Here is a 26,884-nt window from a genome sequence, read left to right on the forward strand (position 1 = left end):
ATATATGAAACTAATTTATTATTATTTTCATTAGTATCTGAGAGTAATCCCTTTGACAGCTACATTTAACAAAATTTAATATTTTTAAGACTAGTATGGGATCCTTCTTACATGCTGTTTGATGGTGAAATTGATTTCACCATAGATAAATATCTAAAATAATACAAAGTATTTGCAAAGGAATTAATAAATAATTAAGACATAAATATTTAATATTAGAATTATGACGGTAAAAATTACTGGCCTTTTTAAATTTTTTTATTAGCTAGCTTGCTTATGATAGTACAATTCAAGGGAGAGATCAGAGATACTATAGTAGGTAAAAGAAAGATTATTTGAGTTTGAAGGGCAACCCTAATCAAGTTGGTCAAATTTTTAACTTGATAATCACAAGATTACAAGTTTGACTTCCATCCTTCTAAGTTTGAGTTGGTTGTCCTTTGGTTGTTTTATGTTTTATATATTTTTAGATTTTCTTTTGTTTTTAATTTAATTAATTAATTATTTTGATTATGTTCTTATTTACCATCAAACAAAGATATTTTTTAAATTTAAACCCATAACCGTTATTAATTATTTAATTCTAATTTTAATTTCACATTTCAATATTTGAACCAAACTCGTCTACATACCCAAAATTTTGGAATTATTTCATTTAGCGTTGATTGAAGGAAGGATATGGAATGTGTTCAAGATTCCTAGGAGAGTAGGAATTTAGGCCGTAGAAGCAAGTAGTAAAATATACGATAAATTACTGAAATTGATCGACTAATCATAATTATTAATAACTTACATTGTGATTGATTCGTGGAATGGACTGAAAATATATTAATATTTCATAGAATAGACTTATTCTGTCACTGCTTCATTTTAAAAATTATACATATATGGAATAGAATTTCAATTTTTATTGAATTAAATATTCCTTTTGCAATATTTAAGAGTTAATACCAAGTGGGATCCACTGAATACAGTAACACCGACAGATTTAGTCTTAACCTTTTAATTTAACCACATGTGATCCTCAACTTTTAAATTTAATTACCATGGTCCTTCAACTTTCAAGTTAACTATCTATAGTTCTTCAACTTTCAAATTGTTACCCAGCCTTGGTTCTAGTTTTGCCCTTACAAATGACCACGGTTGATTAAATTTAAAAGTTAAGGACCACGGATGATTAAATTATAAGACAAAACACAAAAAATCATAACATAAGACATATACACATGTTATATATTTACTTATTTTTCAAATTTGATTTAGGTACATAATTTGTGCTCATAAGTACAAAATTTTACAACATAGCACATAAATTCATAACATAAAACACAATTACTAATTTGATCCAAGTACAAAATTCATACTCATAACTCATAACTCATAAGTACAAAATTTCATAACGCAAGACGCAAAAAGTCATAACACAAAACACAAACATATGAACCAGGGTCCATAGTGCCTTGTGAACCTGGTCAATGGTATAACGATTTGTTTATTTGAGACCCCATTCAGGATTTGGTCCCAGCAACCGATTAATGGCCTACCTGGATCATCTCATTGGCTCTGCACTTTAAGACGGTTAAAAATCATGAGACTATATATATATATATATATCAACTGATTGATAGACTAACAGAGACTAATTACTCTTAATTCTTTTTTTTTTTGAAAACATTACTCTTAATTCTTAAACCATAAAATAATGTTGTTTCTAGTTTCCCCAACATTAGCTCAGCTTCTAATGGGGACAAACAGAATATGCATAAAATGATTTTTTTAAACAAAAATGGTGTGAACAAATATGTGGTAGTTTTCCATTGTCATCAGTCATCTATCTGTCTAATTCCAAATTGCAATACAAATAATAATATACTACTGAACGAAAATACATTGCAAATAAGACATACAGAACCATTGATGGTGATATGAACAGCATCATTAAGGTGATGGCCTGTTCACATTCATATACACTATCCTCTATAAAAAAAAATTTCAAACAATAAGATTTCTATTTTACATTTTACAACTTGTATAGCAGCTACTCATCATTATTTTTTCATAGATTCTTTAAACTTGACAACATCATAAATTCTTTAAACCGACACTTGTACACACAGAAATTTGATTTAGTCAAAAGCTCAAGAAAACAACAATCACATATAGTGTATATAACGATACTCAAACTAGATACATCTTGCATAGGAGGATGTTGGTGCAAACCTATGTTCTTAAATCTTAATTCTTTGTAATAAGAAATCAATTCGGGTTGAATAAAATAGTGTGATGGCCTAACAATCCAACAAGCCAATCACTTTCTCCAATGAAATATGCTACTCCAAATTGATAGGTTGTCTGTTAACACCCAGCAATAATTGTGATTTTTTTTTTTGGCGAACATTCTAAGACAGTTGATATAAAACAGTTGGAATTCTAGTGAGGCAAAACAGTATAACATGTCCAGTTTTCTTCTTCAATGACACAAGCCTATATACTCTGATGGCCCAAATTTAATAAAAATGGATCAAATGTACAGAAAGGGAAGGATAGATGTACTCTGATTAAGCGGGATATGTAAAATTCAATTCCAAGGCGCCTAGCTTCGTCACTCTTTTTCCTCTAAAACTACAGAGAGCTCCACGTTTTCATTTCCTCTTCGGATCTTTAACTGGACTTTGTCCCCTACATTGTAGTCATCCAACACTTTATACAAATCAGCTTTATTCCTGACCTACAACACCAAAAATGTGAAATAATAAGAAATTTTTGCTATTGTCATAGTTTGTAACACTTCTTTTTTTTTTTCTTTTTTTTTTTTTTTGACGAGAGAGAGCATTGTAACACAATTATCACAGAACATTGATGTCATAAAGGAATGGGGTTCTGATCAAGTAATTATAGCAATGAACAACTCACTGGCTTGTTGTCCACTGCTTCAATGATATCCCCAAGTACAATATTGCCAGCAAAGCCCCTTGTGGTGGGGAGAATCCCAGCCTTGGCTGCAAGACTGTTTCCAGGAACCTATGAAATAGGGTGGTGTGATGATTAGAAAACAATGTGAGTTGAAAGAGAAGACTTGCTCATGGCAGGTTTCAGAAGGGTGGATGCCCTACCAGCAAAACGAGAGCTCCATTGCGAACATTGAGTTGATTGGCAATTGCATCAGGAGCAAAATCAATATTTAAACCAGCTCGAACAACCTAAAGTTCATAAGACAGCATTATCAGAAGGCTGTTCCTTTTTCGTACTACTTTCATTCCAAGCAAAGTAAAGAACAGAGCTGGCAACTGGCAAGCCTAGAGAGAAAAAGTTTGAGAAAAATGCTTGCAAGAATAAGCTACATAAAACAGCAGCACGCATACTTTTCCAGATTGGATCAGCTGAGGCACAATTCTTAATACAGTTGAAGATGGGATGGCAAACCCAACCCCTGCTGATGTTCCTGTCATACACAAAATTGGCAGTATCAAGGGAAAGGATTATTCAAATTTTGCAATTAACAAAAATAAATAAATAAGTAGGGGGGGGGGATTTATGCACCCAAGAAAACCAACATCTCTGTACACTAGAAGAACTAAAAATATTTTTCCTCTCACACTTCTGTCTCTCTTGTTACAAAACATTTAGAAATAGGTAAAGTATTTACCTGTCTGAGTGAATATTGCAGTGTTAATTCCAATTAAGTTTCCCTTTGAATCCAATAGAGGGCCCCCACTGCAACAATGGAAAGATAACAATACAAATACTTTATGCACAAGAAATATTGAAAATTTCTCTGAATGAAAAGAGGACATCATTTTAGAAAATGCACCAAGAGTTAGTATTAGAAATCAGACGTCTGAAGGTAAGGCGATACCTGTTTCCAGGATTGATGGCAGCATCAGTTTGAATTCCTCCACTGATTGTGACTCCTGTTTGACTGTATATATCACGATTTAGACCACTGATAACCCCAACAGTGAGTGTATGATCAAATCCAAAGGGATTCCCAATGGCTAAACATTTTTGACCAACTCTTAAAGAAGATGATTCCCCAATCTTTGTTGGCTTCAACAGGTCTTCAGAGGCATCCACCTAGCATGTCAAAGTATATACAGTTAATGATCTCAATGATGGCACATTGCAGATCAATTGCTTTCCATAAAATTCCCAAAACATAACTTTTCACTTCACCATAAGGACACAATTGAACAGCCAAAATAAACTTGGTGACAAACACAAGAATCTTCAAAAATAGTATCTAAAATGAAATTTACCTTCAAGACAGCAAGATCTTTAGAACGATCTGCGCCAACTAATTTACCCTCAAAATTCTTTTGCAACCTTCCAAAGAAGAATTTAAAGATGAAAGTTAGAAAGGGGTAAAGCAATGAGCTGTATCATCAGATTCACATGGCAATGATGATTCAGACTAATGTGCCAACAAGGCAATTGTGAATAATCTTTCCTCTCACCCATCTGGAGCAAGTATATTAACCCGTGCAACTACTTCCCCACGGGTTGGATTTCTGGAGAGAGAGTTACCAATCACTGAGCAATACAAAGTAAAATGGTTAGTTTAACAGCATGCTAATCAAATCACTATTTCCCCAAAAGGACTTACCATGATAATTTGTGACAATGTGCCCCTCACCATCCCACACAACTCCAGAACCATTTCCTTCTGGAATCTGCCATCACATGTAAAGTAAATCTATTTACCTTGGCAAGTAACAATGTGCCTTTAACTAGATAGGGTTGGAACTTGGAACACAGTAGGCATGACATTAAAGGAACTCAAATATATTGAACAAATAGAAATCCTTGCAATAATAAATGCTACCTCGACTGCACCGCCAACATTAAGCCTTGGCCGCAGTGTTACATCAAATATGTTGACAACAGAGTAAGTATTCTTCTCAAAGAGCTGGACAATTCTTTCCTGAGAAGTACATATGCATTGGTTTTGAATTCCGAAAACAACGAGAAAGGCTAGCATTGAACAATTTACCTCAGAAGGGGAAAGAGCTCCAGAAGGAAATGTAGGAGGTGTGACTTGTTCAACTGTGACAGATGGATCCCCCAAAGCATAAGCTGTGTATATCCAGATGCACATTTACTGTTACAATCTTACTAAGTCATGAACATAAAATCAATATGTAGCAAGCTCTTTGCCAAAAGGTGCGAACCTGACAAATACCTTGAAGGATGATAAATTGAGTACATAAAGAAACTCGCTAACAGCATCCTACGAGTAGGCAAAGGGAGATTCCTCTGAAGCATTTTAATCAAGGATTTACAGTTGTCTCCACTATTCCTACAAATACAAGGGGAACAACACAAAATCAAATAATTTTAAAACAAATAGCAATTTCTCTCTCCGTAACTTGTTCATCGAGCATATGAAGTGATGGTGGTGCGCAGTACCTGGGAGTAGAGGAAGCGGTGTCGCAAGGGGAGGGACTCTCGGAGCAGACTGTGGAAACGCCGTCGAAGCAGATTTCCCGGCGGCTAAATAGCGAGGAATGCCTGAGAACGGAGGTGTTCGAGGGAAGTCTAATTCGAGTTCCAACACCATACAGACAAGGACCGTTTCCTGCTGGGCCGCCATGCGCCATTACTACTACTTGCATTGCTCAGTTTTTACGACGAATCCTACGGAAATGCACAGAGTTTCTTCTTCTAGATTAGCGGAGCAAGAGAGGATGAATGGAGAATTGGAATCTGAAGATACACAACACAGAATAGAGGCTAGAGTTGCTGACACGGAGATTTTGGCATAATTAATATCAACTGTTATACCATATAAATTAGATTTCATATTGGATGGTGAGCACAATACAAAAATTATGTACCTATTGTCAACAGAGTTTATGTACTTGTAATAAATAATTTGATAATTGCTGATACATAATACGATAGTTACATGTATATAATGCATGTGTCAACTACAAATAATGTTATTTTTAGACCATGTTCTACAATGCGATATAATTTACTAATTAATATACCCTCCATCCCATTTTGTTTGTCCGGTTCAATTAACATTATATTTAATTAAATTTTCTTAATATTAAGTTTAATATTAGTATATAAAATTTATATATTTAGAAATTACACAAAAACTTAAAAGTACTATTAAACAAATCAAATTTAAAATAATTAAAAATTACTAAAGAAAATAAATAATAAATAAATAATTAGTTTGACACATGAATAGTAAACAGGACAAACAAAATGAGACAATGGAGTAACAATTCTTTTTGTTTAACCATTAGAAGTATCTCTTATTATAATTGTATTATGAAAAAATGACACTTTCCTCCCGAATTATACATTTATAGCATTTTTCTCTAGAAGTATTCATGTATTTACGTTAGCTTTATTAATTATACTATATATTTAAGTTGGTTTGTGGTCATTTTGAAGAGAATTCGAAGTTTATTTCTCTAGGCTAGATTAGCATTAGATTTTGTCTTATTAACAAAGCTTGTAATAAAAAATTTCACAATCAAATTTGAAGTTCTTCATCTATTTTCAATAGATAAGCATTTCTTTCCTTTCATTTTATCTTGTCTCATATTTATGCTTTCCATCTGTGATTTTGTTTTGTTTATGCTAAATATGTGTGAGTAGTTCCATTTAGGGCTTGGGTTAGAGTTGTTTAATCTAACTAGATGATATTATTGTAATTATTGCAAAAAGGGTAGAAACTCAAGCTAAGGTTTTTTTTTTTTTTTTTTTTTTTTTTAGAAAGGTTAAGGTTCTTAATGTTTGTGATAGACTTATAATTTTATCTTGTTGATGTGCGGTGCAAAATGCTCACTGGCTTGTCTTTGGAGAAAATTCAATCACAACGAGATTTGAATTAAGTTACCAAGTCACTCTTAGATGCTTAATGTGTTGGAGTGGCTTGTAGATAAGATTATTGTATGCATTTCCGTTAAATCCCTTGTTTAGTATTTTACCTCCCATCCTATAGGTTCTAATTCACCGATAGTGTTTTACCTCCAATCCTATACGTTCTAATTCATCGAAAAGATTATGCTTCCTTATAGAGTCCTTATTTTCTTAAACTGTCTTATCTCATCTTTATTGACTTGTTTACTTGTTTATTTATTTTTTATTAGTGATTGAACCGCACATTATAATTTGCTTTGCTTCTTGCACATTTTTTAGATTTGGTGAAAGTTGATTTGTTGTTGCATAGTCTGTTATAAGGAATATTTTATTCCTGATTAATATTATATTTTTCAGTATAAGTACTACATTTTTTATATTGATCCGATCCGTCCCACGGGTGAGCAGCTCTCACTCATTAAAAATAGGTATTATAAAGACTAGCTGGCTGTATATCACTATACTGTTTCCTTTTTCTACATTACAGGATTGAAATCTCAGGCTCAGGAAATGAGAAATGATGATAAAATAAAACTAGTAGAATCAAGGCAATCTCAATAACTTAAACTATGAATGCCAGTAGTACACTGCCAAGAAACTTTCAACCAACAACAACCTACCCCTTCCCTTCCAAGATGGAGATAAAAATGGCTGGAACAGTCCTCATAGTTCATATATACCCCATCCTATATAAAACAGCTACAGCTTACAGTACAATCTGAATAAAAACAAGTTTCTCACCTGAATAAAAAGTATGGATCAAAAGCATCCCAGGCAGAGTAAGCTCCACTGATCTCCAGGACCAAGTGTTCAACAGCCCCACCCGCAATTTTCTCATGTGACTTCACAACTAAAACAAATAGGTTAGAGATCAAAGGGTTTCTAAGGAAGGGTTGTATAGCCTCTCCCAGTTCGAGGAGTTCAGGAAGCATGGACTTGCTATCTTCTGCTTCACCTCTTAGAATACAGTTTGACAAGGCATGAAATGCGAGTAAATTCACATACACAGGTAAAAAGGCATCCTTGTGGTTTCCTACACCACCAATCCAGTCAACTCCTCCCTGAGTGCCAATATAATCGTTACCAAATGATATCAACTGTTGGCAAAACCTCGTCCTCCAACTCTGCAAGACACTACAGATATNTTTTTTTTTTTTTTTTTTTTTTTTTGAGAAAGGTTAAGGTTCTTAATGTTTGTGATAGACTTATAATTTTATCTTGTTGATGTGCGGTGCAAAATGCTCACTGGCTTGTCTTTGGAGAAAATTCAATCACAACGAGATTTGAATTAAGTTACCAAGTCACTCTTAGATGCTTAATGTGTTGGAGTGGCTTGTAGATAAGATTATTGTATGCATTTCCGTTAAATCCCTTGTTTAGTATTTTACCTCCCATCCTATAGGTTCTAATTCACCGATAGTGTTTTACCTCCAATCCTATACGTTCTAATTCATCGAAAAGATTATGCTTCCTTATAGAGTCCTTATTTTCTTAAACTGTCTTATCTCATCTTTATTGACTTGTTTACTTGTTTATTTATTTTTTATTAGTGATTGAACCGCACATTATAATTTGCTTTGCTTCTTGCACATTTTTTAGATTTGGTGAAAGTTGATTTGTTGTTGCATAGTCTGTTATAAGGAATATTTTATTCCTGATTAATATTATATTTTTCAGTATAAGTACTACATTTTTTATATTGATCCGATCCGTCCCACGGGTGAGCAGCTCTCACTCATTAAAAATAGGTATTATAAAGACTAGCTGGCTGTATATCACTATACTGTTTCCTTTTTCTACATTACAGGATTGAAATCTCAGGCTCAGGAAATGAGAAATGATGATAAAATAAAACTAGTAGAATCAAGGCAATCTCAATAACTTAAACTATGAATGCCAGTAGTACACTGCCAAGAAACTTTCAACCAACAACAACCTACCCCTTCCCTTCCAAGATGGAGATAAAAATGGCTGGAACAGTCCTCATAGTTCATATATACCCCATCCTATATAAAACAGCTACAGCTTACAGTACAATCTGAATAAAAACAAGTTTCTCACCTGAATAAAAAGTATGGATCAAAAGCATCCCAGGCAGAGTAAGCTCCACTGATCTCCAGGACCAAGTGTTCAACAGCCCCACCCGCAATTTTCTCATGTGACTTCACAACTAAAACAAATAGGTTAGAGATCAAAGGGTTTCTAAGGAAGGGTTGTATAGCCTCTCCCAGTTCGAGGAGTTCAGGAAGCATGGACTTGCTATCTTCTGCTTCACCTCTTAGAATACAGTTTGACAAGGCATGAAATGCGAGTAAATTCACATACACAGGTAAAAAGGCATCCTTGTGGTTTCCTACACCACCAATCCAGTCAACTCCTCCCTGAGTGCCAATATAATCGTTACCAAATGATATCAACTGTTGGCAAAACCTCGTCCTCCAACTCTGCAAGACACTACAGATATTGTTGTCTCGGAATTCAGTGGTCAATTTTGAAACTGGAAGCTTCTCCAGGTGGGAACAGCATATCTGAGAGATCAACAGCTTTTCTTCATGATGGTTATCGATTTCCTTGTCGAAGACACGTCTCACGGGATCTGCTATTGATACCGCACAGGCAGAGTTTGTGGCACTTAGAACCCAGCGGCAAAGAAAGTCGAGGTAGTCAAGCCAGTGACCAAAAGAAGATGATAGATGCTCAAAGCTCATCTCAATCACTTTCTCCACTTGCATGGGAACTACTCCAGATGAAAAACCGCTTCCAGATTTTCCAGAGGTAATACACTTTTGGACCTCCAGAGAAAGCTGTTTCCTAAGTCCATCATCTTCATCTTCCAGAAGCTTTATGCAAGTAAACCACAAATCCAGTATCTTATGAGCATACAGATGAAGAGCCTCCTTCTGTTTGTTACCATCAGGAACTTGATGATTGGAGACTGAAGGACTAAGAACCTGAGCTTGATCCAGCAGACCAGATGCTACTATTGATTGGGCAGCTGCCTTACGCATGTTTATAGGCTCTGATGCATCACCATGCTCCTGAATTACTTTGATAAAGTAGTCTATGCACTCACTGAAAACAGATAATTTAGATGGATCAGAAGGGTTGACCACCACTACTTTCTCGTTTCCCAAGCTACAAATGGAGCTTGTAAACAGGTCAGCTAATCGTTTTATACATACAGCCATGCAGCATACAAGCATCTCTCGAGTCTTAGCATGTCTGGTGACCTTGTACAAGGAAACCACCTTGTCCCAGAACTGGAGGACTGAATCACTGTCCATATTCCCAACAAAAATAGGTTTCTCGTGTTGTCCACAATTCTTATTATATTGCTGCATGTTGTAAGTGTAGATAATCTTTAAAATGTAGTTCATACATTTATGATTCTTCTCCACAGCCAAAAGCTGCATCAACATAGCCTGAAGGCCAATATTGCTCAACCAAAGCAGTTTAATCTCACTTTGAGATTTGTTGCTGCTCTCAGCAGTTCTGGATTCTGGTGAGTTCAGGAAAAGAAGAAGCCACTTGNTTTTTTTTTTTTTTTTTTTTTTTTTGAGAAAGGTTAAGGTTCTTAATGTTTGTGATAGACTTATAATTTTATCTTGTTGATGTGCGGTGCAAAATGCTCACTGGCTTGTCTTTGGAGAAAATTCAATCACAACGAGATTTGAATTAAGTTACCAAGTCACTCTTAGATGCTTAATGTGTTGGAGTGGCTTGTAGATAAGATTATTGTATGCATTTCCGTTAAATCCCTTGTTTAGTATTTTACCTCCCATCCTATAGGTTCTAATTCACCGATAGTGTTTTACCTCCAATCCTATACGTTCTAATTCATCGAAAAGATTATGCTTCCTTATAGAGTCCTTATTTTCTTAAACTGTCTTATCTCATCTTTATTGACTTGTTTACTTGTTTATTTATTTTTTATTAGTGATTGAACCGCACATTATAATTTGCTTTGCTTCTTGCACATTTTTTAGATTTGGTGAAAGTTGATTTGTTGTTGCATAGTCTGTTATAAGGAATATTTTATTCCTGATTAATATTATATTTTTCAGTATAAGTACTACATTTTTTATATTGATCCGATCCGTCCCACGGGTGAGCAGCTCTCACTCATTAAAAATAGGTATTATAAAGACTAGCTGGCTGTATATCACTATACTGTTTCCTTTTTCTACATTACAGGATTGAAATCTCAGGCTCAGGAAATGAGAAATGATGATAAAATAAAACTAGTAGAATCAAGGCAATCTCAATAACTTAAACTATGAATGCCAGTAGTACACTGCCAAGAAACTTTCAACCAACAACAACCTACCCCTTCCCTTCCAAGATGGAGATAAAAATGGCTGGAACAGTCCTCATAGTTCATATATACCCCATCCTATATAAAACAGCTACAGCTTACAGTACAATCTGAATAAAAACAAGTTTCTCACCTGAATAAAAAGTATGGATCAAAAGCATCCCAGGCAGAGTAAGCTCCACTGATCTCCAGGACCAAGTGTTCAACAGCCCCACCCGCAATTTTCTCATGTGACTTCACAACTAAAACAAATAGGTTAGAGATCAAAGGGTTTCTAAGGAAGGGTTGTATAGCCTCTCCCAGTTCGAGGAGTTCAGGAAGCATGGACTTGCTATCTTCTGCTTCACCTCTTAGAATACAGTTTGACAAGGCATGAAATGCGAGTAAATTCACATACACAGGTAAAAAGGCATCCTTGTGGTTTCCTACACCACCAATCCAGTCAACTCCTCCCTGAGTGCCAATATAATCGTTACCAAATGATATCAACTGTTGGCAAAACCTCGTCCTCCAACTCTGCAAGACACTACAGATATTGTTGTCTCGGAATTCAGTGGTCAATTTTGAAACTGGAAGCTTCTCCAGGTGGGAACAGCATATCTGAGAGATCAACAGCTTTTCTTCATGATGGTTATCGATTTCCTTGTCGAAGACACGTCTCACGGGATCTGCTATTGATACCGCACAGGCAGAGTTTGTGGCACTTAGAACCCAGCGGCAAAGAAAGTCGAGGTAGTCAAGCCAGTGACCAAAAGAAGATGATAGATGCTCAAAGCTCATCTCAATCACTTTCTCCACTTGCATGGGAACTACTCCAGATGAAAAACCGCTTCCAGATTTTCCAGAGGTAATACACTTTTGGACCTCCAGAGAAAGCTGTTTCCTAAGTCCATCATCTTCATCTTCCAGAAGCTTTATGCAAGTAAACCACAAATCCAGTATCTTATGAGCATACAGATGAAGAGCCTCCTTCTGTTTGTTACCATCAGGAACTTGATGATTGGAGACTGAAGGACTAAGAACCTGAGCTTGATCCAGCAGACCAGATGCTACTATTGATTGGGCAGCTGCCTTACGCATGTTTATAGGCTCTGATGCATCACCATGCTCCTGAATTACTTTGATAAAGTAGTCTATGCACTCACTGAAAACAGATAATTTAGATGGATCAGAAGGGTTGACCACCACTACTTTCTCGTTTCCCAAGCTACAAATGGAGCTTGTAAACAGGTCAGCTAATCGTTTTATACATACAGCCATGCAGCATACAAGCATCTCTCGAGTCTTAGCATGTCTGGTGACCTTGTACAAGGAAACCACCTTGTCCCAGAACTGGAGGACTGAATCACTGTCCATATTCCCAACAAAAATAGGTTTCTCGTGTTGTCCACAATTCTTATTATATTGCTGCATGTTGTAAGTGTAGATAATCTTTAAAATGTAGTTCATACATTTATGATTCTTCTCCACAGCCAAAAGCTGCATCAACATAGCCTGAAGGCCAATATTGCTCAACCAAAGCAGTTTAATCTCACTTTGAGATTTGTTGCTGCTCTCAGCAGTTCTGGATTCTGGTGAGTTCAGGAAAAGAAGAAGCCACTTGAGTGTTGCAATTCGAACTTCATACAATGCATCAGATAAAGATCGGATCAATCTCTCTTGGAATCTGGTAACAGACATTTGTGTCTCAGATTCTTTAAACAATTCTGAATCAGGTGGAGGACCTCTCAGATATATCAGATCTTCTTCATTTACATCTTTACATGTTTGATAAGCACAATTGAAATATGAACTTGCAGCTTGTTTGCGGAGTTCTGCAATTGTTGGATCAAAGTATGCTGGCCTTTTAGAAGTGTATAGATCCAGGCATTCTGATGATAAGGTCCATAGTAGGTTCCAAATGACACTAATACATTTGCTCATTTCACATGTTCTAGCAATACTGAGCATATTATCAAGAACCTTCAAAAAGCTGCTGTTAAGAATTGGGCAAGGACACTTTTGGGGGCTTCCAATCCATGAATGCTTACCAAGAACATGAATCAAGTCGCTAAGAATATCTTCTTTCTTAGAGAAATCAGCCAGGTTTCTACAGTTGGTATCCAGAAGAGAGCTCAGCTGTAATAGCATTCCATGAATTGAATTAAAAGAAGCATTCAAATTGGAAAGGTCTGACAAATCAGATGTCATGCTGTGGTTGTCTATAGCAGGTAACTCAGAGGCAATATTAAGGATGACAGTTGGCAATTTTTCATTGGAAACCATGCCTGTTAGAGCTCTAGATGCAAGAATGCGAATTCGAAGATTGTTTTGGAGTGAGCACTTCCTGATGAATGGCATGAATAAGAAAGGGTCAAATGGATCTCCAGTTTCTGATGTGATTGGAGAAGGTTTGAGCCGAGACAAAAGAATCAGCATAGGACATAAACTGGGGTGCACTACTTTTGCCAGGTTGGATGTTACATTTTCAGAAGACCCCTCCAAAAACAACTCAGTTGCAATTTTCAGCTCATTAAATAAGAACGTGTGCAATGTCGGGTACCTGCAAAGTTGAATAAAGGCTTAGTTCCTGTATGGCATAACAACACTCATTCTGGGAATAGGTAAATGATGATTCCTTTCTTTCAAATCAAGCATTTGAGTCCCAGTTCAGAAAATCCCAAGGGTTTGAAGAAAGCAATTGGATTTATACAAATATGGAACATAAGTGGAACCAATCTATGGAGTCAATACAAAAATTTCTGAAGTTCACACCTCTGTCCAAAAAATGTCTAGCATATGGTTTAACAGACAATTGACGAGGGATGGAAAGAATTTTGAAAAAGATAGTATAAAGAGATCTACAGCTATGATTGTGTTGCAAAAAGACAAACAAGTATAAAAGTTTGAGACGGGAGACCTCAGAAGAATATCAATAAATTAGTACTCTAATTAACATCTGATCTTCATACACGATAAAGCTACCACGAAATATTCATGAGGAATCCAGAAAACATGTGAACATGTAGATATTGAATTTTAGTTATTCAATGACTAAGTATAAAAACGGGAGCAAACCATGGATACATAGATATTGAAAAAAATAAAATAAAATAAAATGAAGACAAGAAAAATGATAGATCATACCGATGGAAAAATTCAAGTCCAGTTAGGGCACGCCTTGCAGATTCACGTTTCTGCACATTGAGAAACCCAATCATGCGCCGAACCAGAGCAGTATATGCAAGACAGGCACTGTTTCGCACTTCCCAGTATGAAGATGAGAAAGATCGAATTGAAACGATTAATGCCTCAGCAGAAAAACCAGATGTATCTGTTGCCAGGTTGGCATCATTGAATGCAGCTTTAAGGATATTGAATGCATGCACAGTAGGAACAACGCCTTCATCTCTAGTCTTTGAAATCTTTTCAATTGCAGCCACATCAGGTACCATTGTTGAATCAATGGCTGAACTAGACTCAGAACAAGAACTATTTTCTTTATTTTTATCTGTTAAAGATTTCTTAGCCACATTTATTAGCCATCTCAATGCCTTTGGCAAAAGCCTCTTTGGTGCACCTTCAGGCTCTGAGAGGAAAAATGCAGTAAATGCAGCAGGAATACCAGCACTTCTCCTTAAGAGGTCATCCACTGTTTGTCCCTTGGAAACAGTTCTCTCCATGAGTTGCTCCATCCAAGATTCTGTTAATTTACATAGCCTGTAAAAAGAGAGTCAATAAATTCAGTAATTCATTTGCAACTACCGTTGATGTTCTAACTTTGAAATGAAAATGGCTTTCCAGCATCTGAAGGAACATATTCTCAAATGAGAACCAGTTCCTATTCAAATTGATCATATAAAAAAGCAGTATGTGTACTTTTTAATGATTATATCAAGATTAAGCAGATTTAAGACAATAAAAGTTCTGAAACAATGCAGACAAGAAATTTTCTTTTTATTTTGTTTTTACTGTTGTCTTGCTAAGAGAAACAAGGCCTATTTGCATCTTATGTGTTTCCAATTAGTGCAAGTTAACTTCATAAGTTGGACAAACATACCTTGGATCATTTGAACAAAGCAAACGGTTGCAAAGAGCAGTAAATCCAGCCCTTGTCTTATCAATAGCACCATTATGCTTCATTTTCAAAAGGACTTCTAAGAAATGGTTACCAATTATCTCGAGTTGCCTCAAATCAAGGACTATGTCAGATGACAATCGATCAGTACCATCAGTAATTGGGGAACATGACTTTGGTACATCAGAGGTAGGCAAAGGAACCTTTCTTATTATTGTCCCCAAAAGAAGACTCACCTGGAAAAGCATGAATAGAAGATAAAATTGAAACCAGGCTTTTCAAATAACTGGACACACAATTACATATATGATCAATTAGTTATTACATACAAGATATATATATATATATATATATATATATATAATAAATAAATAAATAAGTTTTGGTTGAATAAGATGCAGAAGGTTTTGTTGAAATAAGACACACTTAGGTGGTGTTTTGTTAGGGACTTTTGAACCCTACTATCAGATTTGATACCCATTACCATGTTTGTTTGACTACTTTTGATATCCTAGTACTGGATTCAAATCCTTTAGTAATTATAAAACTCATTAACTTTCTACTCCCCTACTTTTTTACAATGGAATCAAAAATAAGAAAGAAAAAATTTAAAAAAAATATATAAAGGTCATTGTCTATGGCTCTATGCATTAAATATTGAACTTTAATATATATACACATATATGTAATATGTGTGTGTGTGTGTGTGTGTGTATTACGGAGTATATATTTATATATATATATTTATTCTTATTTTAATTAACTAATTAATTATTTTGATTTCAACTCCTATTTACTACCAAACAAAGAGACTTCTTCTACTCAAACTCATTACCATTACTAAGCATTTGATTCCAATTACCATCCTGATTCCAATGTTGAACCAAACGCTTAGTATTTACACTATGTGCAGAGAAGGGAAAGTAAAAATTACCTCTTTCATTGCAAGCCAGCAACCAACCATAACTATCTGATCCATGGGCCCATTATCCTGCTCAGCTTTAGCAATTTTCATCTCATCATCTGGTGTTGAGGCAGACACATCCATCTCAATTGGACTCTCTAAGAAACAAGCACCATCAGCCGTCATATCCTCCATTTCATCTGGTAAGTACCATGCATCTGCTGAAACCACCCACAGGGCCAAAGATGTTATTCGCATAACAAGAGCCAAGATCTTTTCCAGTAGAAGTTTCATGCTAGAGATATTGGATGCAGCAGCTATGGAATCCCAATCCATTTCCTCAAATGTATATCGAAGAGTAAGCAACACGCCATGAACAAAGCTGTTTTTACATGCTTCTGAAAGATCCTTCTCCCCCTCTTCAACAACAGCACACAACCAATCAATAAGTGAACTTATGTATTCTATCACAGGGCTGCTAGGTGTAAACTCCAGATTCTCCCCATTTGACAGCCCAGATGGAGACTGTGTGACAACATTACATGATGCTCTAACAACCCAACCAAGTTCCAAAACATATTTTCTGAATATGAGCCGAAAAGTCAGAGCACCAGCATCACTTTCTCTAACACGTGGGCTACAAACTAGCTTCTTAGCCCATATAATTGCTTCACAGACCAATTCTGGACTACTAATTCCTGGGATTGGAGTAGGGAAGTGCAGCAGTATTCTAAAGGAACTCTCTCTAAGCCGGTCCCAACTATCAATAATTGATCCAACTAGAAGCAAAGTGGATTCAGGTAAGATAAGCCCCTTACTATAAGGATATAGACTGATTTCAGAAGAGTAAGAATCAGACGTTCCTTGAGGAGGAAGCATATGCCAAACGTTCAACATTATCAGCATTAACTCCATTGCCATTATCTTTCTCTCATATGGAGCAGAGGGGTAACATGAAAAGAACAAAAAACAACTCAACCACTTCATAAAATTAAAAAGATCCTCTGCCCTGTGTTTTAAACTTTGGTCTGCTTCTCCATTAAGTGGACTTCCACTTAAACATTTAATCACTGAAGGATGCCAGGTTCCCTGCTTAACTGTCCTCTCCAAAGCTGTCCGAACCCGTGAAAAGAATTTCCTAAACAAGCTGGCCCACTTCATCTGAAAGGCAGTAGAGCAGCATCTCATGTTCAATGGAACTGCCTTTCTCATCAGACTCAATTCTAAAGAAGATGGCAAACTGGCAGTTTTTGGATTTATGAATAAAGATTCTGCTGCATCTATGCGAAGTGAGTCATCAATATGGGTAAGTGCTAATACCAGATAATTAACTGGAATTTTAACTTCAATCCCCTTTACGTGGACAACAGAGTCACAAACACCAGCATCAGTACTCAGATCTGTGACTTCCAAGGCTACAGAAGAATATTCACACCAATCAATGTCCCCTTCAATCAATGCAAGCATACGAGAAACCTTGAGCAGTGAAACCAAGACAGCCACCCGCTGTTCAACTCCCAGAACTATATCCCTAGAATCTAGCTCATGATAAAAAATTTCTGTGCTCTCTGAACTACATCCAATGCCAATAAAACCAAGCATTGGAAATATACTGTCAACATCCAGTTCAAGTAAAACTGGTAAAGCATATGTGTTCAAATTAGAGCGTAGCTTTGCAAATCCAGAAGAAAGTCCAGACAAAATCGGAAGCAAGCAGTGAGCTCTATATTTGATATACCCACCTTCAACCCCATCAGTACTCCAATACTCATCACGCAAGCACTCAAGGAAACACTTCAGGAATGTTGTTGCAGCACAACACACATCGTCATCAACATATGCCTTTGTTGTATCAAATAACAAGCCAGGGCTCATATCTAAGATACTCTTTGCCCCCAACCTCTTGGTAAGGGAGGCTAATGGAATATATCGTCCTTTGCAGCGTGGTCCCAGGTGAAGAAGATCAGAAGCAATTTTCCTCAAGAACGAGTAGAATTTCTCACTGCCCTCTGCCCAATGAAGGGTTACCTGAATATCTAAGAAGAGATCAAATATAAGGTGAACTTGTTTGACAGTTTGACTTAAAGGATCTTCCAAATTATTCCACACAATTTTCAATACCCTTGTTCCAACCTCCTCTGAGATTGGATCATAACCTTTACCTTCTTCAATATAGCCATCAGTTCCCTGCATTGATGTTTTTATCTGCTGCAAGCAAATTTGCATCACTGTTAATGCATGGAAATTAAAATGACTGTCAGTTGGGTTCTCACAAAAATTACATAGCTCTGGCAGAATCCCATCATAAAGAATTGTCTTAACTGAGCTATCATTATTTCCAGGATTACCCATACCATCATAACCATCATTCGATACAACAAAAGAGATATTCAGGACTGTTCTTGAAACTGCTGTTAAAATCCCTCTGATCAAACAAAGTCTACTTAGTGCAGATAATTTTTGGATTTTGCTAACCAATTTTTCCTTCCATGGAATCATGCCCGTTACATCCTTTAACTCAAACTTGGAGCATGAAATGGAAGTCCGATTAAAAATTCCTTCCATTATGAATGAACCAAGCTCTTCAGGGCAAAGACACACCTGCAGAGCAGCACAAAAACTGACCCCAGCTGCCACAAAGCAATCCCTGGAAAATGCGTCCGAATTCAAAATACTCATAACAGTAGTCATAATCGTCTCAAGAAGACTCGATTTTTTGCAAACTAGGAGGTCTTGATTGGCACCTGCATCAACTAATTTTGCAGGAAACCGCTGAAGCAAGTAGTACAAACAAGAAAGAGCCTCCTGACATTGTTCCATAACAAGGGGTGAAGGCCTAGACCACTCACTAATCTCAGACACCACATAATTCAACCCAGACAGCACATCCAAGCACACCGAAACTGCACATTCTTCAACAATTTCCACCAAATACCCCAGCTTTGGAGTACTCATCATGGACAACGCAGCTCGTGAAACGCAAAACCTCTTCCCTTTCCCATTCCCATTCACACCTCCATACTCCTGGCATAGTTCCCGGAAACAGTTCCGGATCAGAGTCCGGAAGTTTTTGCATTTTGGGAGAACAGATATCAAAGCTCTATGCAGAGGCAAGGAATTCTCCAAGAAAAGTATCTCCAAGTATAACCTTGAAGCCAAAGCGATGGAATCCTCGTCGGAATTAGTGTTGGACTGCAAGTCCGAGAAAGCAGAAGCGAGATTCTTAGCATGGATGAGCTGGGCATATGTGGAAGTTAAAGACACCAGCTGTTTTAGTTCGGAGAAGAAACGAGAGGAAGGTGTTTGATCCAATGCCTCAGTGAAATCTTGCGGGAAAACCACGGCGCTGTAGGTGTAACGGTGGCGATGCTGCAAGGCTCTCCATTTAGCTGACATGTTTGACCTTGGCTTGGGGATCGAAACAACAGAGTTTTAGGCTTTGGATTTTGGAAGGAAAGTACAGGTGCGGTGGTGCCTGGTTCGCTTGAGAGACCAGTGGCGGCTTTTCCGCTCTCTGCAATACTTTGAGGTTTTGTTTCAGAGTCTCCCTCAGGGTTATGAAAAACGGCTTTTACCTAATACTTGTCTTTTTCATTCCTACATTTTTCCTTTATTCGATTACTTACTCCATTTTTCAAAAGAATATCACCAAACTACCTTTATACCACGTTTGATGGTTTTCATCAATTAAATTTCTCAAAAATTACTTTTAAGGAATGTATTTTTAAGGATTATAGTGAACTAATGGAAAGAAAACGCGATAACATTTTAGTAATTTCTTGCACTAAGTTTATTTTTATGGTGTATTAAGTGTTGGTATGTGGTGCACTTAGTAGTGATCTGTGATGCACTATAAAGTGCTAGTATGTGGAAGTGTAGGTTTGTGGTGCATATATCTAATTACACCGTCAAGTTTATCTAAGTGCACCACTAAACATATGTAAATGCACTAGGTCGCACGATTGCACGCGAAGAGTCGACCTCACCTGGACCAGGCCATATGTGTGTGTGTGTGTTAGTTCATATTATAACCACTCTCATTGTAATAAATATGGACAAATATGAGATGTCCACTTTTTTATATTTGATGGTTGTGATTTGGGTGCACTTAATTACTTCCATTTTTTTTAATTAATTTGTTGAGGATGTAGACATGTAGTAGTAACTTTTTAAGTTTTGTAACTGTATGGATATATATTCTTATTCTATAGTTGGTAAATAGCAGGAAGACCATTCAAACTGGGTAATTTTGATTTTTTTTGTAGTGCACAGTATTTTTCATCAGAATGCTCAATTAGGAATGAAACGAGTCACTCATACACATGCACACATGTAAACCACTACACCATATGAATTCACATTTACCCATCAAATACACAGCTCTTACTATAAAGTTCCACTCACCAATTATGAATTGTGCGAAATGAGGTTAAGAGTATGCTCGGATTGGATTGCACACCGTTGTAAAATAAATTGCACAACCATTATAAATGAATGCACAACAATACCCCACCCGAAATCCCACCTCGAGAACTCATTTATTCAGTCAATTCCTTACACCACAATAATTTGAGGTTCTACCCTAATAAAATAACGTTTAAACTATTGATGTTGATAGTATACTACTTTTTTTTTGACAAAATGATAGTATACTACTTATGTTCAATTTTCAATTGAACTCCTTGTACGTTCGGTAATCTGTAACCCTATAAGTTAAGTTAATAGGCAAATTAGTATTAATTAATTAAGCAAGTTAATTTAATTAATTGCACTTAAATCTTGAATCCAAATAACTTGGCCGGCTCAATTAAACCAATGATGTGGGTCATGAATAATTAATTACGCCTCAATTTCCTTAAAAATAAAAAATAATTAATATTATCGGTCCGTGTTAGTATTGCAGAATGAATGGCTAGCACATAAAGGGATTCAAAATGATGCATTTAAGATTTAACCTTCAAATTGCCCATTTAAGCCAGCCAGCATTAGCAATGTCTTCGCCAAACACATTCCATTTTCCAGCTTACTACAACACTCCAATAAGATGAAGGCTGAAGGAGAAAGACCCAATTAAAAATATGGTTGCACAGGACAGGACAGGTGAGCTTTTTTTCATTTTCAGGCCAGGTACCGATACAATTTCCTATCCGTTTCATCTCTTTCCAAAAATTCCCGCTCTATCAGAGACTCGATTCTTTTCTTTATAACAACTGGATTTGGTAGGAATCGAGACTGTAGCTGTTTTGTGACTTCTGCAACAATATTGTTATGATCAAGCACCCTCCTTGACTTCATAATTCTCACTATTGCTGCCTCAATCTGAGGTTTTCTGTCCTCCTCGACTCTTTGCCGTGTCTCATGTTTCTCTGGTTCAGATTCTTTTTGAGCAACAACAGTACCTATCTTTACCTTGTAGAATTTGCTTGTGAATTTGTCGTTGAACATAAAGGAATCATCTTCTGCAATGTCCTTGCTCATTGGCTCTTTCCGCAAAACGTTCTTCCCCTTCACACATGCTAGGGACTGCAAGCACCTCTTTAGATCTGATGCAGGGATCTCTGTGGCCTGTTCTATGTCTTTATAACTCAACCTATCAGCATTATTAAAGAGCAAAAGGATGCACATCTGATACGTGGAAACATTAAGCTCATGCCTCTGGCCATTTCCAAATGTTGCTTTCAAATCAGCGGTGCCCATATTTGTCTGCCATGTCAACCTCCTGCCAGTATGAGTCCCAAGGTAGTACGTCTTAAACTTTTCACATACGCAAAGAATTTCAGCAGGAAGATTGCAAGGGGCAACAGATTGTGTTGGCCAGGATCCTGTAGTAAGGACTTGGACAGTAAGGGTAGGACCATCAGCTATTTCAGCTCCCATAGCTGAATAAAAGCCCTGCATTGTGTCCTGTGAAGTCTTCATGTCAGTAAACATGCTTTCCAGTTTTGATGTGAACTGATAACCGCATTCTGTTTTGAGTTTAACAATCAAGCTTCTCTCAGCATCATCAGAGACAGTCTTCCCTGAAAGTAGCCTCTTAGCAAGGTGTTGCTTGTAATACTTCTCAAACACATCTTTCTCTTGAAGGTATCGGAAAAGCACCATCACTTTGTCCAATAAAATCTCCACATCCTCCTCACTAACCCCTTTCAACCCCTTCCTAAGTTTGTCATCAACAAACAAAGAGATGAACTCTGGAGATCGTGAATTTAAATTGATAAAATACTCAAATGAGGAATTTAGGGCATTCTGAAATGTTTTGTCACTGTTAAATGACTTGCTTATGACCTTATCGTACTTATCCTTCTCGTCCAAAAGTCTTTGCACAAAGTCTATGGGATCCTTTAGCTTCTCTGGATCAGTGACAAGCTGCTTGCCAACTTCTCGGATATGAGAGGTCATAACGTCTCTAATTAATGAGAGTCCATTTGATACTCTTCGGAACAAGTTGTACATCCTTCCCAAATCATCATACTTATCATCTAGAATCATATTCACTAAGCCTGAGTTTTCCATGTGAACTAATCTGTGCATATGACTTTCAATCATCTCCTTCTCCACCACATTAGTTACTTTGGCTTCAGTTGCTGCATCTAGATAATGAGATACTCTTTCAATCTCTTCATTAAGACGCTTGTCAGCTTTCTTAAGATAATCCCCACAATCACAGGATTCAATGAATTGCTGAGACTCAACACTATAAAAATCAGCTGATACCTGAAGGAAAGGCTTCTCAAAGTCTTCTTGGTAAACAGAAGGACCTAAATCAATTAGCATTTTTATTGCATTCCTCATCAAACCCCTATTTATCACTTCGCCGGTCCTCTCTTTTTGTACAAGTTCAAGAAGTGTATCCTGAAGCCTTGTCTGGATTTTGCTAGAGTGGATAACATTGTCTCTCCACAAATTCAAACCAAGCTGATGAACTGGTGTTTTGTGTGTACTTGGAATGAAGGTTCTATCCATGTACATTAGTATGTCTCGAATCATTTGTAATGCCTTGTTATGGTCTGCCCATTTCCGGTTCAGCTCTTCCAAAAATAAGCATCCCTGAGCAGCCTCAACCGACATTGCAATTTCTTTCAAATGTGAAGTCATAGTGGACACAAGTCCAGAGTAGAGCTTCTCTCCAAATTTATTTAGGACCATATTATATGCATTCCTGAACATAACAAACACTTAGGAAGACAATGGAACTGGAGAAGGGCAAAAGAAAGTAAGCTAATAACTTCAGATATTACAAAAGTATGCTAAAAGTTCTTTATTTCATGCAGCATGGTTGAATTGACCTATAACGGAAAATCTTGAGCAAAAGACTACAAAAAATTTACATACTTCACCCCCTGAAACCCCCACTCTTAGCCACTCTCACAATCACTCTGAGAAAAAAATAGATATGAAACTAAAAAAATGCTTTTTGCTTTGTATACAATTCTTTTGTAAAAGGAAAAATATAGTCAAATAAGTGATGCAATCATGGGGCAAACAAACTTTCAAACACTTAAAAACAACTGTTTATGCTAGATTTTTGGAATCAACAGGAGAGTGGCCAAAGAACACAAAATCCAATAACAATATGAGTTCTTCAGGCATAATGCTTTAAATAAATCAGGAAATTGTGAAGAATATATTACAAATAAACAAGTAAAGACCAGATGTAATCAACCATGCTGATGCTTGCATGTATCCAAATCTATCAACCTTGTCCAATCGGAAAGGTGCTTGCAAGATGGAACTTCTCAGCATGATACATATAATTTAAGCACCCCATTCAACTCTTATTTTAATTTCTTTGTTCTCTTTTTTTTTTTTCCTACAATAATTTAGCTTAGTTTACTACTTAAGCTTTGATTTTCTTATGATCAGGAAACATCAAGAAACCTAGGTTCTTGCACAGTCCACACTAGCAAAGCAAATAGCAAAACGATAAGAGCTCCATTTCTTCAGGCAAAAGCCACAGTTATTGCTAAATCAAATCAAACCAAACATGAAGCATTAAGGTATCATTTGCTATCTTCTCTCTCAGGATCTCTATCAATGTTTTTTTTAACAATTATATCAAACTTATTTGTGAAAACATGTCATCAATGGCAACAAAATACATGATTGAGCTGAAATGAAAACTTAGAGAATACTCAAAATTAAATTCTAGTTAATAAAAGAAAGAACCTCAAGGTGAACAAAACACCTAGAGCATGATGAAAAAAGTCAGTAATCAAAAGTGAAAAATAGATTGAGATAACTGTAGGGGAACCCCTATCGATGAATAAATCAAACTTATTCAACACCTCGGATTACAAAATGCAAGCCTATGCCCACATCATTGCTAAATTTACTTCATAGGTTAGTGAGCATAAGAAGTTCAGAACATTAAATAAATAAGACACTACCTCATTTTTGAAGTTCAAACATAGATAAATAATAGACAGTGGAGGAAAATATGCAAATTAAGCAGGCTGAGAACTAGTTATGTTCAAAATCAGAGACATATCTGCATCAAATTAAAGGATATTTAATTTTCCATAAATAGAGGAGTTCAACAAGTACGAGCAACCAGTAAATAATTGAATTAAAAAAAATTTAAAAAAAAAAAAAAGAAGAAGAAGAAGAAGAAGCAGAATCGAACCTATAAAGCTCCTCGAAGCTGAGGCCACTGGCGTTATGATTGTAAATCTCGTGAATCGCATGTTCGATGATCTTCCAGGTCTTCTCGGCGTATTTAACATCAACCACGACCCGATGCTTAAACGCCTCAATCTGAAAGTTCCTTTTCTTGGGCGCACTCATTTCCCAGGTCACAAACGCTCAGCTCACCGCCGCCTCGAAATCCAATCAGCCCGCGCCTCCGGAACCCGAGTACAATTCGAATCTCGACGATCGGGTCCTGAATTGCGGATCTGGATTATGTGGATTTAAGGTCCTCTGCAAATTTGAAAGATTGAGTTTTCTCTTTATTTATTTATTTTTCTTTTCTTTCCTCTTCTCTTTTACAGTTTATTTAATTTTGTCCGCCAAAGTGCCCCACAATTCCCACAAAAGTAGCTTGGGCATCATCTTCCGTGAGCACTACCGATCGACGGTTGTGGTTGTTTCCCCCCGTTGACCGTACAAACACTCTGCTTTCTATAAGTTTTTTTTTTTTTTTTAAATCTCAAGAATGAATTGTTTCATTTGTAGGGAGTGTGGTAATTATATTTTAGTTCACATAAATAACTTTTTTTTCCTTTCTATACCTAAATAACTAAATTTATCGCATTTTTTAAATACTACTGACCCTATTACAGACTCTAAATGGCTCGCATTTAATTAAAATCAAATAAACACACATTCATGTGTACTAGGGGTGTAAACGAATCGAGCCGAGCTCGAACATAGGATGACTTGAGCTCAAGCTCGTTAAGGAAGGCTCGGCTCGAATTCGAGCTTGAGCTCGATCAAGCTTGAAAATTGATGCTCGAGCTCGGCAATTTTCAAGCTGCTCGAGTTCGAGCTCGAGCTTGAATTTGAGCTCGAATTCATGCTTGAACTCAAGTTCGAGTCCGATTTTGAACTCGAATTTAACCTGTTTGATTTTAAATTCATATTTCAATTAAAAATAAACTATAATATTATATGTACGCGCGCGCACACACATATATATTGCTCGCGAGCGGCTCGTCGAGCCACGAGCCTAAGACATTAGAGCTCGAGCTCGGCTCGATTATTAAACGAGTCGCTCGAGCTCAGCTCGAACTCGAATTTGACCGAGCTCGAACTGAGCTTTGACCGAGCGGCTCGTGAGCAGCTCGCGAGCCGCTCGGCTCATTTACACCCCTAATGTGTACACGGACACATGTATTTATATATTTAAATATATATTATATTCGGCTTATGATCATTTATGTCTTTTGTATGTTTATTTTGTTTTTATTCTTTGAACAAATTATACATAAGAATATAACAACAATCTCTAAGTGGTCTCAGAGGGGGAAGATGACGTTGACACTGTCAACGGTATCCCGGTGGTGCAACTACTAAAAGCACTAAGGTTCAGTTGTGGAGAAACATGTTGATCATTAAATACCTCGGGAAGAGAGGCTTCTCATCTTTGTTCTAGCTAGGGGCGTAATTTGGTTATCTTAATTAACACCTGAAATCCGAATCAAATTTTAATGGTGTATTCAATCAAGATTTTTAACAACTTTTAACGACTTTAAAAGTTTGGATATATTCGATCTAGACTTAATTAGAAGTCTACTGGTATTTGATTCATACTTTAAAAAAGTTTTTAAAAGTATACTGGTATTCAATTAATATTAGGAAAAAGTGTCAAATAGGCCACTGAACTTGTCGCTTTTGTGCAATTGGGCCATTGAACTTAAAAAGTGTGCAATTCAACCATCAAACAAGCAAAATTTGTGCAATTGGACCATTTTTACAAAATTTTTTAATTCAATTTGAGTTAAAAACATTTCAATGTTGACTCCCAACTAGTATGGTAGAAGAAAATGCCACTCTTAATACATATATGTTAGTAATATAATTGAATTTTACCAGAAAATTTTTGTAAAAATGGTCCAATTGCACAAATTTTGCTTGTTAGATAGTTGAATTGCACACTTTTTAAATTCAATGACCCAATTGCACAAAAGCGATAAGTTCAGTGGCCTATTTGACACTTTTTCCTTAATATTATTATAGAGTTTTTAAAAGTCTAAAGATATTCAAAAACTTATTAACTTTATAGGCTCTA

General features: G+C 36.4%; 3 protein-coding genes across 6 annotated transcripts; all 3 read right to left on the bottom strand.

Moving 5' to 3' along the window:
• Positions 1–1,373: 1,373 nt before the first annotated feature.
• LOC115998535 (protease Do-like 8, chloroplastic) lies at positions 1,374–5,730 on the bottom strand. Of its 3 annotated transcripts, none has more exons than XM_031238123.1 (14): positions 5,407–5,730; positions 5,169–5,296; positions 4,991–5,073; positions 4,823–4,921; positions 4,604–4,670; positions 4,455–4,530; positions 4,257–4,323; positions 3,857–4,074; positions 3,647–3,714; positions 3,363–3,442; positions 3,114–3,200; positions 2,914–3,021; positions 2,554–2,728; positions 1,374–1,563 (listed from the first exon to the last, which is right to left on the bottom strand). In XM_031238123.1, the coding sequence occupies exons 1-13, from the start codon at positions 5,610–5,612 to the stop codon at positions 2,603–2,605; spliced, it is 1,413 nt and encodes a 470-aa protein (XP_031093983.1). In that variant the 5' UTR covers positions 5,613–5,730; the 3' UTR covers positions 1,374–1,563; positions 2,554–2,602. The 3 variants fall into 3 exon arrangements, with proteins under 3 accessions (XP_031093983.1, XP_031093985.1, XP_031093982.1); XM_031238125.1 differs by having other exon boundaries at positions 1,374–1,568; XM_031238122.1 differs by lacking the exon at positions 1,374–1,563 and having other exon boundaries at positions 2,332–2,728.
• Positions 5,731–7,400: 1,670 nt separating this feature from the next.
• LOC115999663 (thyroid adenoma-associated protein homolog) lies at positions 7,401–19,696 on the bottom strand. 2 transcript variants are annotated; one of them, XM_031239515.1, is made up of 5 exons: positions 16,186–19,696; positions 15,234–15,487; positions 14,321–14,893; positions 11,671–13,736; positions 7,401–7,963 (listed from the first exon to the last, which is right to left on the bottom strand). In XM_031239515.1, the coding sequence occupies exons 1-5, from the start codon at positions 19,549–19,551 to the stop codon at positions 7,617–7,619; spliced, it is 6,606 nt and encodes a 2,201-aa protein (XP_031095375.1). In that variant the 5' UTR covers positions 19,552–19,696; the 3' UTR covers positions 7,401–7,616. The 2 variants fall into 2 exon arrangements, with proteins under 2 accessions (XP_031095375.1, XP_031095374.1); XM_031239514.1 differs by lacking the exon at positions 7,401–7,963 and having other exon boundaries at positions 11,108–13,736.
• A 1,309-nt stretch (positions 19,697–21,005) lies between these two features.
• On the bottom strand, positions 21,006–25,134 carry LOC115999084 (cullin-3A-like). Its single transcript, XM_031238842.1, has 2 exons — positions 24,779–25,134; positions 21,006–23,314 (listed from the first exon to the last, which is right to left on the bottom strand). The coding sequence occupies exons 1-2, from the start codon at positions 24,937–24,939 to the stop codon at positions 21,274–21,276; spliced, it is 2,202 nt and encodes a 733-aa protein (XP_031094702.1). The 5' UTR covers positions 24,940–25,134; the 3' UTR covers positions 21,006–21,273.
• Positions 25,135–26,884: the final 1,750 nt, after the last annotated feature.

The sequence above is a fragment of the Ipomoea triloba genome, chromosome 12 (assembly GCF_003576645.1).
Source record: "Ipomoea triloba cultivar NCNSP0323 chromosome 12, ASM357664v1".
NCBI lineage: Eukaryota > Viridiplantae > Streptophyta > Magnoliopsida > Solanales > Convolvulaceae > Ipomoea > Ipomoea triloba.

What these genes read in the sequence shown, in the direction of transcription:
- LOC115998535 (XM_031238123.1), bottom strand. Translation starts at nt 5,612, where the DNA reads ATGCAAGTAGTAGTAATGGCGCATGGCGGCCCAGCAGGAAACGGTCCT. An exon ending in AAGATCTTGCTGTCTTGAAG is followed by an intron (nt 4,075 to 4,256) that starts GTAAATTTCATT and finishes TTGACATGCTAG; the next exon opens with GTGGATGCCTCTGAAGACCT. An exon ending in AAGCAGTGGACAACAAGCCA is followed by an intron (nt 2,729 to 2,913) that starts GTGAGTTGTTCA and finishes TTGGTGTTGTAG; the next exon opens with GTCAGGAATAAAGCTGATTT.
- LOC115999663 (XM_031239515.1), bottom strand. Translation starts at nt 19,551, where the DNA reads ATGTCAGCTAAATGGAGAGCCTTGCAGCATCGCCACCGTTACACCTAC. An exon ending in GCTGGCTTGCAATGAAAGAG is followed by an intron (nt 15,488 to 16,185) that starts GTAATTTTTACT and finishes ATGCTTTTCCAG; the next exon opens with GTGAGTCTTCTTTTGGGGAC. An exon ending in GGACTTGAATTTTTCCATCG is followed by an intron (nt 13,737 to 14,320) that starts GTATGATCTATC and finishes TCAACTTTGCAG; the next exon opens with GTACCCGACATTGCACACGT.
- LOC115999084 (XM_031238842.1), bottom strand. Translation starts at nt 24,939, where the DNA reads ATGAGTGCGCCCAAGAAAAGGAACTTTCAGATTGAGGCGTTTAAGCAT. An exon ending in AGCTTCGAGGAGCTTTATAG is followed by an intron (nt 23,315 to 24,778) that starts GTTCGATTCTGC and finishes TGTTATGTTCAG; the next exon opens with GAATGCATATAATATGGTCC.